Source organism: Heptranchias perlo, chromosome 36 (genome assembly GCF_035084215.1).
Source record: "Heptranchias perlo isolate sHepPer1 chromosome 36, sHepPer1.hap1, whole genome shotgun sequence".
NCBI lineage: Eukaryota > Metazoa > Chordata > Chondrichthyes > Hexanchiformes > Hexanchidae > Heptranchias > Heptranchias perlo.
Window position 1 is genome coordinate 8,665,427 of NC_090360.1, and position 20,574 is coordinate 8,686,000.

Genomic DNA, 20,574 nt, shown 5'->3' on the forward strand with positions numbered 1-20,574 from the left:
AGTATGTCTGCATTTTAATAAATTTAGAATTGTACAATGCATTTCAATCTCTAACGTCTTTTATTGAAACCCCACCATGGCAGTTTGAGAATTTAAATTCAGTTTAAAAGATCTGGAAGTAAAAAGCTGGTATCAGTAAACGTAACAAGTAAAAGACCGCATCCTCGGACAATGCAGCAGTCTCAATATATATACTATTATATTAGGTACAGCATAGGAGGCGGCCTTTCGGCCCATCCTGCCTGTGCCGGCTCTTCGAAAGAGCTATCCAATTAGTCCCATTCCCCTGCTCTTTCCCCATAGCCCTGTAGATTTTTTCCCTTCAAATATTTATCTAATTCCTTTTTGAAAAAGTTGCTATTGAATCTGCTTCCACCACCCTTTCAGGCAGTGCTACACTGAAACATCAGTTTGGATTATGCGCTCAAGTCTGTAGTGGGGCTTGTACTTTCGACCTTCTGACTCAGAGGTGCTGCTAACTAAAATTATTTTACTGGGTGAAGAAAAAGTTCAGTTACAAGGCAAGTTCAAAAGTGCTATCATTTTAAAGATTAGTGTTTCTAACAATAACACAAGCAGTAACTCCAAGGGTCAGAAGCTAAGGCTTCAGCCCGTCTAAAGTCCCTAATTACTTTGCAAGCGATCAGACAGCCTTTGAAAGACACCTCATGTTTTAAAGTAAGGCAAGGCAACACTACACCTTATCTCTCAGTGCTTCTGCTCCTTCTCTTTAATCTGAGGTTTTCCCTGGGGGGAAAAAAAATAGAGGGACTGAAAATCTACGGCTGTTCCTTTGTACTGTAACTATAGCAGCAGTATACTGGAATGGCTACCAACTAGTCTGGGACCTGGATACCTGACCTAGTGCCAAAGGGACAATGATGATTTTTCAGGGGTGAAGCCTCCACGCTCTTACAAGGGCATCATCAGAATGAGATTGGGCTGCGGGCAGGAGTTCTTACATCCCCTGTGTCCTAGCCATTCAATGGGACCCAGCGTATGGTCAGTGCAGGTACGTCTGGTGATGCCAGTCAACCAATGGTTGGATATGGGAACCATCTGAGAGTCCAAGATGGATCAGTCCCAAAGAGTAATATAATGTTGTTGGGAAAAAATATTTCTCAGAGTCGAGAGGGCTGCGGGGGTGCAATTAAGTCATCTTTCTAGGGGTGGGGAGGGGCTCCAAACACCCTGCCAAAGGTGACCCTCCCCCCACCCACCCACCTCCGAACCCATGACCTTTGGCAGGGTTAGTAGCAGAGGTCGCTACTGAGCACGCGCATGTAAATTAAGAACAGGGACGAGCCCCCTCCCCACCACCCACCCCGCCCCGACTGACTTTCCTTAACTCAGAAATGCTGAGGCAGAATTTGTTACTTTCTACAGCTACCCCGGCTGAAATCAATATGAAGCCTGAGTTGGCAAATTCAGGACAGCTCTCAGAGAAATGCAATTGCGGCTAGCTCTGTTCAAATTCACAAGACACACCAAACTAAAACCGTCCTTATATCGCTCCAGTTCTGCTGCCTCCTGACGTGTGAGTCTCGCACTACACACGGCAACACCAAAGTAGCTGCTAAGGCCAGCAGCCGGCAAACCCGATTTTCAATTCATAGAATCGTACAGCACAGGTCGTTCAGCCCATCTGTGTCTGTGCCATTTCTTTGAAAGAGCTATCCAATTAGTCCCACTCCACTGCTCTTTCCCCATAGCCCTGCAATTTTCTCCCCTTTTATATAGAGTAAATTTATAAACTTTATAAATTGTACATGGGTACAGTTTGTTTGCCCAATGTGGAGTGCACACTCTCTCCCTGTAGAGATACACCATGCTTACCCAAGTCCAGAGAGCTTTGGTGCAAGGTTGACACAAGAGCCACGGTTTAGGGACCTTCAGGGGTACTGCTGGAGTTCAGCCTGCTAAAATCTTATCATGCACTGCACTCTGAAATCCAAATTCTACCATTCCTTGTAGTATAGCAACACCTACTGAGGAATACAGCTCCCAGCAAGTGTATACGTCTTTCAAAATATATACAGATGATGGGAATTGGACTGCACATGCCCAGTAAATACTTCCCTAAATCAATAACAAGAATTTCTTATCAAATACCACATGGATGTAGCTCAAAGTTCTTTGGGTAACTTACCAGCTGTAAGTCCTGAGTTAGGAGGGGAGGGGCGGGGGGAGGGTGGGGGGTGGGGGAGAGGCAGGCACTGGTGGAGTGCAATCTAACTTTCCACTGAAGCCAATGTTACTTGAGTCTTGTCTCACGCCAACTAAATCAGTTCTGCAGTGTTTACATAGGACTGTTTTATGGCTAACTCCGTGTCATTTAAAGGAGATGCACAAATGATTTGTTTATACTTTCCTCCCTCAACTTTAGGCAACAAGTCTGCGTGAAAGGGAGAAAATATCAATAATTAGAGGCTTGCACTGCAATTCTCCTCAACACAAAGCAGAAACTAAAGCTAAACGAGATCCTTCCCATTTCTGGTGCCAAGTACAGAGCTATTGCAAAGTCCACCAACCTTCATGCCTGTTTGATACCCATTAATTACAGCAAAGTGTATATCCACACATCAGGCACTCCCAGTAGGGAGCTATGCTTTCAAGGGACCATTGGTTGGAGAATTAGTGCTACACTGTTATAGCCCTCTCTCTGATCAGGGGTCTCTTCAAGCTTGGTTCCCTGCAGGGTGTGCAGAGTCAATGAATATTTAATGCCATTTTAGCTGCTGAATACTGATTTAGCAGGTGGGTATTAATTCTCCAGCTCTCCTACATGCTTTCAAAACGACTTATCCTCTTCAACCATCTTGAGTGCCAACAAATATAATAAATTAAGCATTACTTATTAAAAGCCATTTAACCAGCAATGTCCATGTCCTGGATCCTCTTTGCATTTTCACTTCCTTCCTCCCTTGTGATCAAGTCCATTAGTTAATCACCCATGGCAATGCACACAGAGAATCAAGACCAAATGTGGTCTTCATATGAAGTAGGATTACAGCGCAGGGGAAAATTGGACCAGGGCAGACATAATTCAACAGCTGTTTTAAAGCCATATGTTCCATCATGAATTTTACGTATTACTTTGATTTTATATTATTTAGTTAAATAGCAAAACTTACAGCAATTTGAGAAGTAGAACTCATTGGAGACAGGTGTTTCTCTGCAATACAGGCTGCGGAGCCGGGAGATGTAAAACTGAGGCAGCACAGTTCAAGCCCCAATCCAGAGACTTGAGCACATAATCTAGGCTGACACTCCGGTGCAGTACTGGGGGAGTGCTGCACTGTCGGAGGTGCCATCTTTCAGATGAGATGTTAAACCGAGGCCCGGTCTGCCCTCTTAGGCGTATGTAAAAGATCCCATGGTATGATTTTGAAGAAAAGCAGGGGAGCTCTCCCGGTGTCCTGGCCAATCTTCATCCCTCAACCAACATCACAAAAACAGATTATCTGGTCATTATCTCATTGCTGTTTGTGGGACCTTGCTGTGCGTAAATTGGCTGCCGCGTTTCCAACATTACAACAGTGACTACACTTCAAAAGTACTTCATTGGCTGTAAAGCGCTTTGGGACATCCTGAGGTCATGAAAGGCGCTGTATAAACGCAAGTCTGTCTTTCTTTTTAACCGCTCAGTGGCCACCCGAGGTCCGCCCAATTCGATTTTCGAGTGGGTCTAGAAATGGGGAGCCAGCGTTCCAGTCGAAACAGGCTGGAACTTTTAAAAAATATTTAATACGCTGTCTGTCGGGCCCTGATACAATTTCCACTCTGCACACTCCGCCTTGTGGAACTGGCCACTAAGAAGCCCCGTAGGTGATTCTGAAAGGGGCCACTGCAAACCACTCCAAAAAGCCCATCAAAAAAACTGTGACACAAAAATCATCCCACCTGCTACCGGTAATCAGTGGCGCCCTGTCCCCCCTGCTCCCGGTATCTGCCGCTCTTTCAGCACCCCTTCCAAAATATCAGTGTTCAAGGCCTATTTGAATAATAATTAGCCTAAAGGAAGAGTTATTATTGTTTGCCGTTCTTGTAAGTGTTTCTGGGCAGTGCATATTGGAAACTTGGGCTGTGAATGATTTTCTGATCATTTAAATTAATGGCTGGGTATCACGGGCAGTGTGCGCCCAAATTTCTGCTATGCACACTTGGCGGGTGAAAATGCCCACTGTGGCGTGCAAAATTGGAAACAAATTTCGGTTCTGCTCAAGATGTTCTTCCGGGTTCAGCAGCACTGGTTTGAACCTATGAACACAAGAACATACGAAACAGGAGCAGGGGTAGGCCATTCGGCCCCTCGAGCCTGCTCCGCCATTCAACAAGATCATGGCTGATCTTCCACCTCAACGCCATTTTCCTGCACGATCCCCATATCCCTTGATGCCTTTAATATCTAGAAATTTATCGATCTCTGTACTCAATGACTAAGCCTCCACAGCCCTCTGGGGTTGAGAATTCCAAAGATTCACCACCCTCAGTGAAGGAATTTCTCCTCATCTCAGTCCTAAATGGCCTACCCCTTATTCTGAGACTGTGACCCCTGGTTCTAGACTCCCCAGCCAGGGGAAACATCCTCCCTGCATCTACCCGTCGAGCCCTGTAAGGATTTTATATGTTTCAATGAGATCACCTCTCATTCTTCTAAACTCTAGAGAATACAGGCCCAGTCTACTCAATATCTCCTCATACGACAATCCCGCCATCCCAGGAATCAGTCTGGTGAACCTTCGTTGCACTCCCTCTATGGCAAGTGTATCCTTTCTTAGGTAAGGAGACCAAAATTGTACACAATACTCCAGGTACAGTCTCACCAAGGCCCTATATAATTGCAGTAAGACATCTTTATTCCTGTACTCTCATCCTCTTGTTATAAAGGCCAACATACCATTTGCTTTCCTAATTGCTTGCTGCACCTGCATGTTTGCTTTCAGTGACTCACGTACAAGGACACCCAGGTCCTTTTGAACATCAACATTTCCCAATCTCTTACCATTTAGAAAATACTTTGCATTTCTGTTTTTCCTACCAAAGTGGATAACATAACACTTTTCCACATTACAATCCATCTGCCTGTCTATATCCCCTTGAAGCCTCTTTGCATCCTCCTCACAACTCACATTCCCACCTAGTTCTGTGTCATCAGCAAACTTGGAAATATTACATTTGGTCCCCTCATCCAAATCATTGAAATAGATTGTGAATAGCTGGGGCCCAAGCACTGATCCACTAGTCACAGTCTGCCAACTTGAAAAAGACCCGTTTATTCCTACTCTCTGTTTTCTGTCTGTTAACCAATTATCAATCCATGCCAGTATATTACCCCCAATTCCATCTGCTCTAACTTTGATCACCAACCTCCTGTGTGGGACCTTATCGAGAGCCTTCTGAAAATCCAAATACATCACATCCACTGGCTCCCCCTTATCTATTCCGCTAGTTATATCCTCAAAGAACTCCAATAAGTTTGTCAAACATGATTTCCCTTTCATAAATCCATGTTGACTCTGCCAAAACCTATTATTATTCTCTAAGTGTCCTGTTATCACATCCTTTATAATAGATTCTAGCATTTTCCCTACTACTAATGTTAGGCTATGATCAGTTTATCTTTACTCTCCAATATTCAGGCATTCTATTGGGTGACTTGGGTTGTCATTGTGTGCACTGGATGCTGTAATCTCATACATTGCTTCTCTTGTCCTGTAGAAGATGGGCTCATACACACTCTATAGTGAGTTGAAGCCAACTGCAAACCATATATTTATTTATTTTACATAAACGTATGAACGAGAATAAAGTGTACAGTGAATTTCAATCTATTTCATAATGCAGAAAATAACAAAGTATGCCATACTATACATTTGTAAACAATTTTACAACACCAAGTTATAGTCCAGCAATTTTATTTTAAATTCACAAGCTTTCGGAGATTTTCTCCTTCCTCAGGCAAATGTTGTCTGAGGAAGGAGAAAATTTGCCTGAGGAAGGAGAAAATCTCCGAAAGCTTGTGAATTTAAAATAAAATTGCTGGACTATAACTTGGTGTTGTAAAATTGTTTACAATTGTCAACCCCAGTCCATCACCGGCATCTCCACATCATACTATACATTAGCAGCTGATCTAATTTTACTGATTTAACAAATCCCCGAAATTAAATGGCACTAAAATATAGAAAAGGGAGTTCTCAGCCTCTGTCAGGGTTCTGTAGACTGACTTCCAACTAGAAACAGGAAGCTAAGGGCCAGACCTCCCACTTCCACAGAGAACTCTGCCTTGCAATTGGCCAGTCAAACTGCAAACTAAATCTGCAGCTACCCCCAACATGCTTTAATATTATATCCAATTTCCTTTCTGGAAAGTGTTAACGAATCGCATTGTCTCAAACTAATTGGGTATGTGTGAAACGTCATTCTGTACACAGGCTTCGAAATCAAAAATCCCAACATGTGACAATCCTTAATGTGCTTGAAAAGAAAGTTCTAAGTGGGGCATAAAGTGAATGGCAAGAATAGTTACCAAAACATGGACTATGTATAATATAGCCTGGCATCAGGCCTCCGATTATCCATCATTTTGTTAGATTAGACTATTCATGGCCAACCAACATCACGAAAACTATAAAATATGCATCTCAGAGCCAGGCAAACCAGCTGACGTGGCAGTAGCAGGCATTAGAACCACCCCTAGCACCACCAGGTGACTGAGGTGGGAAATCACCTGGGATTCCTACATCTGATCACAACCCAGCAAACCGCTTCAAAAAGGTCGTATGTATAATGGCAAATGAGGAGGAGGGGGGCAGGTTTGGTTGCGATGGCCCCCGATACGCCAATAGCCAGGTGACACTCATGGCCAAGACTCACACGTAGATAGTGGACACGGACACGGTAACAGAGGGTGAGTAGATCCTTAGTAACCATAAGTCACTCCCTGTCCCACAGAATTAGGAGATGGCAGAAGAAAAGTCATATTTTAGTTAGTGTCTTATTTGTTTTTGTACTGTACCTTTCCGCTGGTTACAAACCATTGGTCTTCCATCTTTCAGCTGGTCCTCTTCACCCTATGTGCTGTATCTTGATTTTTCAACCCCATTACATGATGGCTGAAGAGTCCATTTATTCTCAGCTAAATCTTCACAGAACTGCATTTACTTCTTTAAAAAAGTGACTTGGGGGTGTAACACAACTGATCTTAGCACAGGAGTGCGGTTTAGGAAAATTCAGATCTGGTGTTTGCATCTGCCAAGTCAGGACCGAACAGAGCTAGAGCGCCAACCTCTTCTGTTCCTGAGAGTGGGAGAAGCAGAAAGAATAGCGGGGGGGTGGGATTCCACATTGTGTTCTGCGTTGGAAATGTAAGAGAACACTGGGAGAAATGGGAGCTTATTTTGGAACATTGTTTTCAAGGGTTAGGGGGAAATGATTAAGCTAAAATTAATTCTGAAGACAGTCAAATAGTTTAGTTTAATCTAAATAGAAATCCCAGAGTCATCATCAGTGTCTTCAGTATGAATGTATTGTTATGATTCTCAAAAGACAGGGCTAGCATGTGTATCTGGTGTACTGGATTTTGCTGCCACCTAGTGGCAATCTTTACATCTTTTCATTACAGTACTGTCACCCAAAGTGGTAAGAAAGTGAGATTTTTCACATCTACAGTGGTTCATAGCAAAGACACATACACCTTAAATGTACAAGCTAACTTGGGCAATTAAAATCCCCCAATTCCTGACCTCCACTACCATTCACAGCTGCTGATTTTCTCCAAGGGTAAATACAATTCTAGGTGTGATACAGAACAGGTATCTACTAAATTAGGTTGCCCCAGCCACAGTACAGGAGGACTAACACAACTGTTCTTAGCACGGTTGGAGCAGCATGATGGAAATAAACAATCACTGAAGGCTTCTGTTCCTCACTGCTATACAATAACTCACTAGAAAGTGCACAGGTAGACGATGGGCGAGGAGAGGACCAGGAACAGCTGTCACATCACCAGTTGAATGAATAGCTTCCTGTCTCACTGTTCTTACCAGTGAAGAACAGTAACGGACCTGAGGTACCAGAGAGCTAACATCACTTTCAGGGGAGGATGGGGGAAATAATGTGCTATATTAGGAAAGAAAATATAGGTTACCTGCCTTGTAGTATCTTGGGCATTATTTAAAAAGAAGCATCCTTCTCACACTGTAGAAGTAATTGTAAACAATTTTACACCACCAAGTTATAGTCCAACAAATTTATTTTAAATTCCACAAGCTTTCAGAGGCTTCCTCCTTCGTCAGGTGAACAGTGTGGAAATCACCAGTCACCTGACGAAGGAGGAAGCCTCCGAAAGCTTGTGGAATTTAAAATAAATTTGTTGGACTATAACTTGGTGTTGTAAAATTGTTTACAATTGTCAACCCCAGTCCATCACCGGCATCTCCACATCACTGTAGAAGTAAGCACAGGTTCACAGAGACGATCACTGAAGACAAAGCCTTTCTAATGTCATACAAGTGTTCTTCAATGGAGAACACCACCTCTCCTGGGCTACTACGGTTAATTATTTTCCCCTGAGAAAGCAGACATTGCATTACTAATACCACAAGGAACCCAATATCTGTTTATAGGACATATCCTCAACTACTGCTGGGGCAGCTGAGCAGGTTCTTCACAAATTATACTTGCAATTGAAGAATGCAGACAGGGCCTACAAGACAGGAAATGAAAGCTTCTTCATTCATCATTGCTGGAGTCTGAGTGTCACTGGGGGAAGTAGATGCAAAAATATTTGTTCCCGTGAGGATTATAAAAGTTTCCATGCATGTCTCTCTGCAGCAATAGACATCACTCTGAAATTATCAAACCCATCGCTATCTGGATAAACAAGTCTCTACAGTGCTTTCCATTATTGAGGAACTCAACCACTCTGGTTTTTCCTATCTGGATAATTTTAGAGCCTGCATTAAACCATTTAAACTAATGAAATCCATTTACATAATCCCGATTGGAAAATCCACACAAAACACAGTAGCATCCAAGCTAATAAGCAGGGAGTTGTGCTGCAGTGATCACAAGTCCCAAAGTATTTGTTGAGAGCACCATTGTGCTCTAGTTAGTTTGGAAACACTCAAATTCAGAGTCTGGTCCAGTGACAGTCCCATCAGTTTTTTTCCCCTCCTGTACTGAAGATGCTGGGATAAAATTCCATATGCCAGGACCCGTCTGGTACTTGGCTCAAGTGCCCATTCGTCAAATTTAAACCTAGACAGCAAACGTCGTTGATCTATTGAACCTGGGATCACCAGATCTGAGCAATGTCCAGTCCTCGTCAGATCAGCAGCAAGAAACGTGGTTGATTTCATCCTCTTAAGTCAACTGCATCAAACCCACTGCTGGAAATCAGCTGAGCATAGAACAGGGATCAAACCTGAATGTTTCTGATCTGTATGTGCTGTACTACAACAAGGAGCACTTACCAATGGAGACCTGAGTGAAGCTCCCAGACTAATGGGCTTGAACTACCTGATAGACCACCGTGGAAAATAGAGGGCCTCAGTTCATGCACAGTAATGTAAGTCATGGATGTGTAACCTTTTGGATCAGGGGGCCACATTCAGTAAATGGACGACATAATTACATTAAAAATGTGAGCCCCCCCCCACCAAAAAACCAAATGAAAGCACCCTCCCCCAACCAAAACAAAAAAATTAAACTGCATACACTAGAAAATCCATCTCTCCCCATACACAAATCTCTCCTGGCCGCGTGACTTTGCCTCCACTGTCTATTCCTCCAATCCTATTGGACCATCTCAGTGTTTGTATCCACCATTACACCAGCTCCTACTCCAATAAAAGAATATTTGGTTCGAGCTTCTACCACCAGAGTCCAGGGACGTCATCCGCCTACCCAAAATAATCATGGCACTGGGAAAGCAAAGGATCAACTGCAACTGTCACAAAGACTTGGATCCAGTAGCCAAAATGTTGGTTCCATCATCAAACCAGAAACAGGTATAGTGTTCAGAACAGAAGCTGATAGTGAAAGACTGGGTGGTGAATGGTGTTGAACACCAGGCATTTACCTCTGGGACCTGGATTTAAATCCAGCCGAGACTTAAGACCACATAGTGCACAGGCTGTAGCATTCACAACCACCTTCAGCCAGAAGTGCCAAGTGGATGATCCTTCTCAGCATCCTCGAGAGGTCCCCACCTTCAGAAATGCCAGCCTTCGGCCAATTCGATTCACTCCATTCAATGTCAACAAAGGACTGAGAGCACTGGACCATAGCAAAGGCGACAGGTCTCGACAACATTCCGGCAGTAGTGCTGAAGACTTGTGCTCCAGAACTAGGCATGCCTCGAGTCAAGCTGTTCCAGTACAGCTGCAACACTGGCATCTACCAGACAATGTGGAAAACCACCCAAGATCCACAAAAAGGACAAATCCAACTCTGTCAATTACCATCCAGTCAGCCCACTCTCAATCATCAGCAAAGTGATGGAAAGAGGTGTCAACAGTGCTATTAAGTGGCACTTACTCATCAATAAGCTGGTGAGTAAGCTCAGTTTGGGTTCTGCCAGGTGAACCAACCAATGTGCAGATTGGGTTCAGTCAGGATCAATCGGCTTGACCTCATTACAGCCTTGCTCCAAGCATGGACAAAAGAGCTGAATTCCAGAGGTGAGGTCAGAGTAGCTGCATTTGACATCAAGCCAGCATTCAGGGTGTGGCACCAAGGAGCCCCAGTAAAACAGAAGTCAATGGGGATCAGAGGGTAATCTCTCCAGTGGCTGGAGTCATACCTGGCACAAACAAAGATGGTTGTGGTTGGTGGAGACCAATCATCTCAGCCACAGGACATTGTTGCAAGAGCTCCTTGGGGCAGTGTCCGAGGCCCAACTATCTTCAGCTGATTCATTAATGACCACCATCATTTCAGAAGTTCACCAATGATTGCAGTATTCAGCGACATTCACAATTCTTCAGATAATGAAGCAGTCCATGCCCGCAAGCAACAAGACTTGGACAACATCCAGGCTTGGGCTGGTAAGTGGCAAGTAACATTGGCTTCACACAAATACCAGGCACTGACCATCTCTAACAATAGTCTAACACCCCACTCCCCATGACATTCAATGGTATTACCATTGCTGAATCCCCCACCATCAACATCTGGGGAGGGGGGGGGGGATCACCATTGATCAAAAACTCAAGTGGACCAGCCACATAAATGCTGTGGCTACCAGAGCAGGTCAGAGGCTGGGTATTCAGCAGTGAGTGGGTCACCTCCTGACTCCCCGAAGCTTTTCCGCCACCTACAAGTACAAATCAGGAGCGTGATGGAATACTCTCCACTTGTCTGCATGGGGGCAGCTGCAACACAAGCTCAACATCATCCAGGATAAAGCAGCCTGCTTCACTGCCCCTCCATCACCTTAAATATCCACTCCCTCCACTACTGGCACACCATGGCTGCAGTATGTATTATCGACAGGATGCACTGCAACGCACTAAGACTTCTTCAATGGTAACTCCCAAACCAGAGATCTCCAACACCTAGGACATGGGCAGCAGGTGTATGGAAACACCATCACCTCTAAGTTTCCCCACAAGTCATACACCATCCTGACTTGGACATATATTGCCGTTCCTTCATAGTAGCTGGGTCAAAATCCTGAAATTCCCTATCCAACAACACTGTGGGAGTACCTTCACCACATCGACTATATCGGTTGAAGACTCACCATCTTCTCAAGGATAACCTGGATGGGCAATAAATGCTGCCCGTGCTAGTGACACCTATATCCCGGGCAATGAATTTTAAAATTCTGGAGAGAAACCTTCAAGAGACGGTCCCAAGGAGATTTGCAAGTTTGTGGCACTTTAGTTGAACTCAGCTGGGGGAATACAAGTGGTATAAAGCAATTAGGTGTTTAAAAAAAATACTACAGTGCAAAACAAGACTGGAACTGCAAGTAATTAAATTTTATTTAAGTTGTATAATTCCATTCACAAACAAATTAGGCCAGCTGTCCACAGTCAGCGATAGTAACCACCCTTTTGGGACGGCCCTCGTCGTTGCCCAACTTCTCCATCTTGGTCACGACATCACTCCCCTCTACCACCGAACCAAATACAACATGCTTCCCATCCAACCTACAAGGTTCAACAACAGATATTAGTAACCAACAAATGCTGCGGTGAATATTTGCAAAAGGAGAAAATACTAAGTCACCATATACTTACCAATCAGTTTTCACAGTGCAAATAAAAAACTGGGATCCATTCGTATCTGGCCCAGCATTGGCCATAGACAGGATACCTGCAATAGTAAGACGCCAAAAGGTAAACATTTCCGAAATGTGTTCAGCTTGATCTTCTGTATAACTCACACTTATATAGTGCCTTTAATGTAGTGAAATGTTAAAATGCACATCTAGGCCCAGGAGAAAGAACAGAGTCAGACACCAAGTGGTAGTTGAGAGATGACTGAAGGTTAGCGAGATAGGTTTGCAGGTAGATTTTGAAAGTGGGTAGAAATATAACAGGAGGATTTTGAAATCAATAAACCCAAGTAACAAACTCCTATTTTTCTCCCTTATTGATAGCACATAGGCCCAGATTTGTTCTTATAAGTACAGATTTAAATTCAACAATTGCTTTTGTTTGCTAATCAAAATTCAGGTTGATGAATATTTTTGCTTTTTACAATACTTGTGCTTCTCATGTAAACACCGAATAAATCCTCTCACTTCCTTCTCTCCAACACTCCCTTCATCTACCTCCTCTACTCTCACCACCTCAACCCTGAAAAGCACCAATACAAATATGCCAAGCATCTTATTTACCAGCTCCTGTGTGCTTCAGTTCAAAGTTCTCATCCTTAAACTTGTTACCGTAGATGGACTTTCCACCTGTGCCGTTGTTCGCTGTGAAGTCACCACCCTGTACAATTAAAAGTTGAACATGTCATTTGTCATCTACTGAAACAAGAACAGAGCTATTCCCAAAATAACATTGTCCTTTACCTGGCACATGAAGCGGGGAATGATTCTGTGGAATGTTGAGCCCTTGTAACCAAAACCCTTCTCACCTGTGCACAAGGCACGGAAGTTTTCTGCAACAAAGCAATTCAGAGTAAGACCACACATCTAAACAACTGAAACTTTCACCAACTCATCAGTCAGTTCATGGGACTTACCTGCAGTCTTTGGGACCAAATCAGCTCTGAGCTGAAAGAGACAAGCAGTACACAGCTTCAGTATATCCATCATGGACAATAATAAAAACACTGCAGCTTTACAGAGGTAATCACTATTCAAACATTGTATGAAGACTTTTAAAACCTAAAACACCTACACATGAACAAGTTTCATACAGACTAACTGTAAAAATTGACAGTATACAGGTCATTTTATCACATACCTGCTCAATAAGCATCCAGTGATTTTCAAACTGTGTGTGGGGAAATCCCTAACATACTCCCGGGTTCCTTGCAAATATCAACAGTCTGGGGAACCCTAATTTCAGAAAGACAGTGCCAGCTATCCAATGGAAACTAGTGGTATCATGGCAGGATTTTTTTTTATTAGTAAAAGGTGGGGTAAACTTCCACCTATACGCTAATGATACCTGGCTCGCCTTCTCCACCTAATGAACCATTGAAAGGTGACATTCAAGCACCCAAAGTCTCAGTTATATGAAACCCCTGCTGCTTCTACTTACCAACCTACCAAATTCTGTATAAAGACCATCAGTTCAATCATCAAGTGCTTCAGTCACATGGTAATTACAAATGAGATAGGACAGTCAATCCTAATTCTCCCATCCACAAAGACCCCAACAGACACCCCCCCCCATTTCAGCATCTAGATCATTTCATTGGTGACTCCAGGCTTTTTGCATCCATGCTACTACACAGGAAAGGGTCCGGTTATTTCTTTGCAACTACTGTGCAAAGTAAATAGCTCCCTGGTTCACAGATTTTTTCACACCACTTCCTGTATGGGAGAAGAAAGACAAAGAAAAAAAAACTTCCTGTATGGGAATGAACACTTTTCCTGCTATTTTCTGTTGATCCACAATGTAGACACCACAAGACTGAACTCACATACTGCCATAAAATCACAAAAGCACAGTAAGTGAGGAACATGCGCACGCAGCAGCCTTCCACGATGAGTCCTAAAACAATGATGCAAAAAAAAAGCATTTTAAAAAACACACTAAAACAAGATACATGACTAATTGGCGGCTTTTGGAAAAATGAACCAGTGCACTGAACCTTCATAATTAATGACCAAAGTCAGAAAATGGGGGGAAAAAATTGAGCTATCTTTGGTAGGAAAAATAAAGAGGCCACATACTGCTTGATGTGGAGATGCCGGTGATGGACTGGGGTTGACAAATGTAAGGAATCTTACAACACCAGGTTATAGTCCAACAGTTTTATTTGAAAATCACAAGCTTTCGGAGGCTTTCTCCCTCGTCAGGTGAAGTGTTTGATTTCTTGAAGGTTACCGCATTTATAGTCAGAGAACAATGCCTGGTGATTACAGATAATCTTTCCAACCGCCCGTTGTCAAGGCAATCAAAGTGTTCAGACAGAGAGACATTACATACAGGACCACCGAATATACAAACGGCTAGAACAAAAGACAGAGAGAGAGAGAGAAACATCCGAAAGGAAGAGAGAGAGAATGACCCGTTGTATTAAAAACAGAAACTTTTTTTCCGCTGGTGGGGTTACGTATAGCGTGACATGAACCCAAGATCCCGGTTGAGGCCGTCCTCATGGGTGTGGAACTTGGCTATCAATTTCTGCTTGACGATTTTGCGTTGTCGTGTGTCTCGAAGGCCGCCTTGGAGAACGCTTACCCGAAGATCGGTGGCTGAATGTCCTTGACTGCTGAAGTGTTCCCTGACTGGGAAGGAACCCTCCTGTCTGGCGATTGTTGCGCGGTGTCCGTTCATCCGTTGTCAGAGTGTCTGCATGGTCTCGCCAATGTACCATGACCTGATAATGAAGGGGTTTGATAGGGTAGGCAAAGAAAACATTTCCACTTGTTGGATAGGGGTGTCCAAAACTAGAGGTCAAAAATATAAGACAGTCGCTAATAAATCCAATAGGGAATTCAGGAAAAACTTTTTTTTTACCCAAAGTGGTAAGAATGTGGAATGTGCCACCACAAAGACTAGTTAAAGCAAATAGCATAGATGCATTTAAAGGGAAGCTAGATAGGCACGACGGAGAAGGGAATATGCTGATAGGGTTAGATGAAGTAGGGTGGGAAGAGGCTCTTGTGGAGCATAAACACTGGCATTGGCCAGTTGGGCTGAATGGCCCGTTTTTATTTTGGTTGAACCAGTGTTTTATAAAAGGTTCATCATGACTTCCTTGCTTTTGTACTCTATGCCTCTATTTATAAAGCCCAGGATCAAATGGCCTGTTTCTGTCGTGTAGACTCCATGCAGAACTGTTTTACAAGCTACAGGTCAAAGAACTGTTGGCCTTCAAATACGACAACAGAAGTCAAAATTCCAAATTCAAAAAGCCTAATTGCACAAAATTGAAGGTTCCCAAAGCTCTCCACTACTGGAGTCTTCTTGGTGTCATGTTTGAGCCTGTTGCAGAGTAATTGGTAAGAGATTGATTGCTATTAGTCAACAATTTCATCACCGTTGTATCATGCGACCACTGAGATGGTAGACGGTCAACTAGATGCGCCGGGGTCTTTTTTCGTCTAGCAAAAGTGACCGCCATCGCCGGTAAGATTTCCCCCATAGTTCATATGTTCACCATCAATTTGATGCAGATATATTCCACCGGATTTCGTAATGCCCGATATTATTTTCCCACACCCAGAGTTTTAGATCAATTGCATAAAAGTTGCTCACTCAAGTGGGAACGCACATTCCACGTGATAAACTGGGGCCTGGTCCGAAGCGTCCAGGAACCGCAACTCACCTCCATTGTGATCCGGCCCAGGGGCTCGCCGTCCGCGGAAATCTCCATGTAAACCTGCGGCTTCTTCGCGGCCATCGCGCTGCGGCTTCTCAGCCCGGCGATAGCTGCGGGCCGCACTCTGTGCAGCCTCTCGGTGCCTTTGCAACACTGGGGAAAGTATCGGGCCACGCGCGGAAACATTGTATCAGCGGGCACCGCGCTGCACACTGCGCATGCGGCCGGCCGGCAGGGACCCTGAACCCCGAGCTGTCAATCACAGAGCGCGGCGGCGGCGGCGGCACCGCAAGCTGCAGAATCGCCTCCTGTTTTCCGGCTCTTCGCACCGCCTGAGGCAGAATGCAAATCAAACTGCAGCTCTTGCAAATATATGTTTCACAGTATCGACCATTCGGCTTTTAAAAAATCTAAACCGATTCGATGCATAATCCTGTGCAATAAACAGCTGCACAAGTTTAAATCAGTTTAGCAAAAGCAAGATACTGCGGATGCTGGAAAATAGTTGCTGAGGTTCATCTCCTGCCTTGGTTTTTTTTCCCCCCGAATGTCGGCACGGACTCATGTTGGGCGTGGTACCGCAGCCAAATCGCCATTCTGCGTGTGAGCGGAGACTGGGTTGTTTTCAGGCTATTTGACCACAAGGGAATCGCAGCCAAGCCAGATGCGCTCGTTTCCATTGTCGGCAATTGGAAAGGAAAAGCGGGTGGACTCTAAATCGGCTGCTAGCTACGCCTAAGCTAGCTGTTAAAATGTAGGAGACAAAACAGATAGTGTGCCGAACAAATAAAATGAAGACTTTAGGGCCTGGGGATTGGTTTCTTTAACTTGGAGGATCTTTTTATACTTGCAAGCACCCCCCCCCCTCCCCTATTTCTTTTGATCCCTCAAAAGTTTTAGCGCCAATGCAAAAAATGCTCTGAACCGCCAAGCGTGGGATTAAATGCAGCGCGCCGTCCACAATCTTTGTGCACCCTTACACGTGCACAAAATAAAACACACATTCGGGGTGTTCTAGTGTCTCTCCTACCACTTTTTCGCACAAAATGCAACGTTGGGGTATTGGGAGATGACTCCCGCTCGACTTACTGCAGGCAGCAAAAAAAAAGTGTTTTTAAAAAAAAAATCAGCAGATGCTGACAGAACGAACGAACACCGCTCTTCTGACGGCAGCTCATCGACCTGAAACGCTAAAAAAAAAAGTTTAATTCTCCACAGATGCTGCCTGACTTGTTGAGTATTTCCAGCATTTTCTGCAGAAACACTGACGCATTTTTTTAAAAGTCTTTATGGGCAGCGTGGTATTTTACAGCGGACTGTTGGGTTTTATAGTAGTTTTTGCAACCTAGTCTGGTTGCATTAGTAAGTTTTATGTTGCATTCCCGGTGGGGGTTTTATTTTTTAAAAAACCCAAGTTTGTTGCTCGACTCATTCCCCCAGCTATTCAGCCCCGCGCACGCGCACATGGCCGCTGGAGGCCAGTTTGGGCCCCGCGCCCCCGCGCCGCGCCTCCATCCCGCGGAAAACGGTCCGCCGGCGGCCAGCTCCCGAAAGCCGGTCGACAAGCCCAGCTGGCGGGTCCGCTCCAGTCGTCACGTTGGTCGGGGGAAAATTCCTCCACACAAAGCAGCACCACTCACCATCATCACGATCCGCCCAAGGGGCTTTCCCGCTTCCGTGATGTCCATGTACACCCGTGGGTTCGTGTTCGCCATCGTGCCGCGGGGGAGTCTCTCTGAAGTGAAGCGAAGCGAATCTGTGCGGTAACGGAAAAAGCGGCGACTGAGAGAAACCCGCTGGCAGGGAGGGTCGGACCGAGCTGTTGGTCCCACCGCAGGGCGGGGCGATCACGACCGTTAGCTGTCAGTCATCGAGAGGGCGGGGCTATAATCAGCATGCGCTGTCAGTCATCTAGAGGGCGGGGTTATAATCAGCATTCGCTGTCAGTCATCGAGAGGGCGGGGCTATAATCAGCATTCGCTGTCAGTCATCGAGAGGGCGGGGCTATAATCAGCATGCGCTGTCAGTCATCGATAGGGCGGGGCTATAATCAGCATGCGCTGTCAGTCATCGAGAAGGCGGGGCTATAATCAGCATGCGCTGTCAGTCATCTAGAGGGCGGGGTTATAATCAGCATTCGCTGTCAGTCATCGAGAGGGCGGGGCTATAATCAGCATTCGCTGTCAGTCATCGAGAGGGCGGGGCTATAATCAGCATGCGCTGTCAGTCATCGAGAGGGCGGGGCTATAATCGGCATTTGCTGTCAGTCATCGAGAGGGCGTGGCTGTAATCAGCATTCGCTGTCAGTCATCAAGAGGGCGTGGCTATAATCGGCATTCGCTGTCAGTCATCGAGAGGGCGGGGCTATAATCAGCATTCGCTGTCAGTCATCAAGAGGGCGGGGCTACAATCAGCATGCGCTGTCAGTCATCTAGAGGGCGGGGTTATAATCAGCATGCGCTGTCAGTCATTGAGAGGGCGGGGCTATAATCAGTAGACGCTGTCAGTCATCTAGAGGGCGGGGCTATAATCAGCATGCGCTGTCAGTCATCTAGAGGGCGGGGTTATAATCAGCATGCGCTGTCAGTCATCAAGAGGGCGGGGCTATAATCAGCATGCGCTGTCAGTCATCAAGAGGGCGGGGCTATAATCAGCATGCGCTGTCAGTCATCGAGAGGGCGGGACTATAATCAGCATGCGCTGTCAGTCATCAAGAGGGCGTGGCTATAATCGGCATTCGCTGTCAGTCATCGAGAGGGCGTGGCTATAATCAGCATTCGCTGTCAGTCATCAAGAGGGCGGGGCTACAATCAGCATGCGCTGTCAGTCATCGAGAGGGCGTGGCTATAATCGGCATTCGCTGTCAGTCATCAAGAGGGCGTGGCTATAATCGGCATTCGCTGTCAGTCATCGAGAGGGCGGGGCTATAATCAGCATTCGCTGTCAGTCATCAAGAGGGCGGGGCTACAATCAGCATGCGCTGTCAGTCATCTAGAGGGCGGGGTTATAATCAGCATGCGCTGTCAGTCATCGAGAGGGCGGGGCTATAATCAGCATACGCTGTCAGTCATCGAGAGGGCGGGGCTATAATCAGCATACGCTGTCAGTCATCGAGAGGGCGGGGCTATAATCAGCATGCGCTGTCAGTCATCGAGAGGGCGGGGCTATAATCAGCATGCGCTGTCAGTCATCGAGAGGGCGGGGCTATAATCAGCATGCGCTGTCAGTCATCAAGAGGGCGGGGCTATAATCAGCTTGTGCTGTCAGTCATTGAGAGGGCGGGGCTGTAATCAGCATTCGCTGTCAGTCATCGAGAGGGCGGGGCTATAATCAGCATTCGCTGTCAGTCATCAAGAGGGCGGGGCTACAATCAGCATGCGCTGTCAGTCATCTAGAGGGCGGGGTTATAATCAGCATGCGCTGTCAGTCATTGAGAGGGCGGGGCTATAATCAGTAGACGCTGTCAGTCATCGAGAGGGCGGGGCTATAATCAGCATGCGCTGTCAGTCATCTAGAGGGCGGGGTTATAATCAGCATGCGCTGTCAGTCATCTAGAGGGCGGGGCTATAATCAGCATGCGCTGTCAGTCATCTAGAGGGCGGGGTTATAATCAGCATGCGCTGTCAGTCATCAAGAGGGCGGGGCTATAATCAGCATGCGCTGTCAGTCATCAAGAGGGCGGGGCTATAATCAGCATGCGCTGTCAGTCATCGAGAGGGCGGGGCTATAATCAGCATGCGCTGTCAGTCATCAAGAGGGCGTGGCTATAATCGGCATTCGCTGTCAGTCATCGAGAGGGCGTGGCTATAATCAGCATTCGCTGTCAGTCATCAAGAGGGCGGGGCTACAATCAGCATGCGCTGTCAGTCATCGAGAGGGCGTGGCTATAATCGGCATTCGCTGTCAGTCATCGAGAGGGCGGGGCTATAATCAGCATTCGCTGTCAGTCATCAAGAGGGCGTGGCTACAATCAGCATGCGCTGTCAGTCATCTAGAGGGCGGGGTTATAATCAGCATGCGCTGTCAGTCATCGAGAGGGCGGGGCTATAATCAGCATACGCTGTCAGTCATCGAGAGGGCGGGGCTATAATCAGCATACGCTGTCAGTCATCGAGAGGGCGGGGCTATAATCAGCATGCGCTGTCAGTCATCGAGAGGGCGGGGCTATAATCAGCATGCGCTGTCAGTCATCGAGAGGGCGAGGCTATAATCAGCATGCGCTGTCAGTCATCAAGAGGGCGGGGCTATAATCAGCTTGTGCTGTCAGTCATTGAGAGGGCGGGGCTATAATCAGCATGCGCTGTCAGTCATCGAGAGGGCGGGGCTATAATCAGCATGCGCTGTCAGTCATCGAGAGGGCGGGGCTATAATCAGCATGCGCTGTCAGTCATCGAGAGGGCAGGGCTATAATCAGCATTCGCTGTCAGTCATCGAGAGGGCGGGGCTATAATCAGCATTCGCTGTCAGTCATCGAGAGGGCGGGGCTATAATCAGCATATGCTGTCAGTCATCGAGAGGGCGGGGCTATAATCAGCATACGCTGTCAGTCATCGAGAGGGCGGGGCTATAATCAGCATGCGCTGTCAGTCATCGAGAGGGCGGGGCTAT

The 20,574-nt window shown here is 45.9% G+C and overlaps 1 protein-coding gene across 2 annotated transcripts; it reads right to left on the reverse strand.

Annotated features, from left to right (window-relative positions):
- Positions 1-11,972: 11,972 nt before the first annotated feature.
- LOC137304062 (peptidyl-prolyl cis-trans isomerase-like) lies at positions 11,973-17,809 on the reverse strand. 2 transcript variants are annotated; one of them, XM_067972495.1, is made up of 6 exons: positions 17,607-17,809; positions 13,210-13,240; positions 13,037-13,125; positions 12,857-12,953; positions 12,255-12,330; positions 11,973-12,164 (listed from the first exon to the last, which is right to left on the reverse strand). In XM_067972495.1, the coding sequence occupies exons 1-6, from the start codon at positions 17,679-17,681 to the stop codon at positions 12,029-12,031; spliced, it is 504 nt and encodes a 167-aa protein (XP_067828596.1). In that variant the 5' UTR covers positions 17,682-17,809; the 3' UTR covers positions 11,973-12,028. The 2 variants fall into 2 exon arrangements, with proteins under 2 accessions (XP_067828596.1, XP_067828595.1); XM_067972494.1 differs by lacking the exon at positions 17,607-17,809 and adding an exon at positions 15,973-16,180.
- Between the last annotated feature and the right edge of the window lie 2,765 nt (positions 17,810-20,574).

Coding starts and splice junctions, on each gene's coding strand:
- LOC137304062 (XM_067972494.1), bottom strand. CDS start 16,152: ATGTTTCCGCGCGTGGCCCGATACTTTCCCCAGTGTTGCAAAGGCACC. Junction 13,241..15,972: donor TGGGCCGGATCACAATGGAG/GTGAGTTGCGGT, acceptor TGTCTCTTTCAG/CTCAGAGCTGATTTGGTCCC. Junction 12,331..12,856: donor ACTGAAGCACACAGGAGCTG/GTAAATAAGATG, acceptor TTACTATTGCAG/GTATCCTGTCTATGGCCAAT.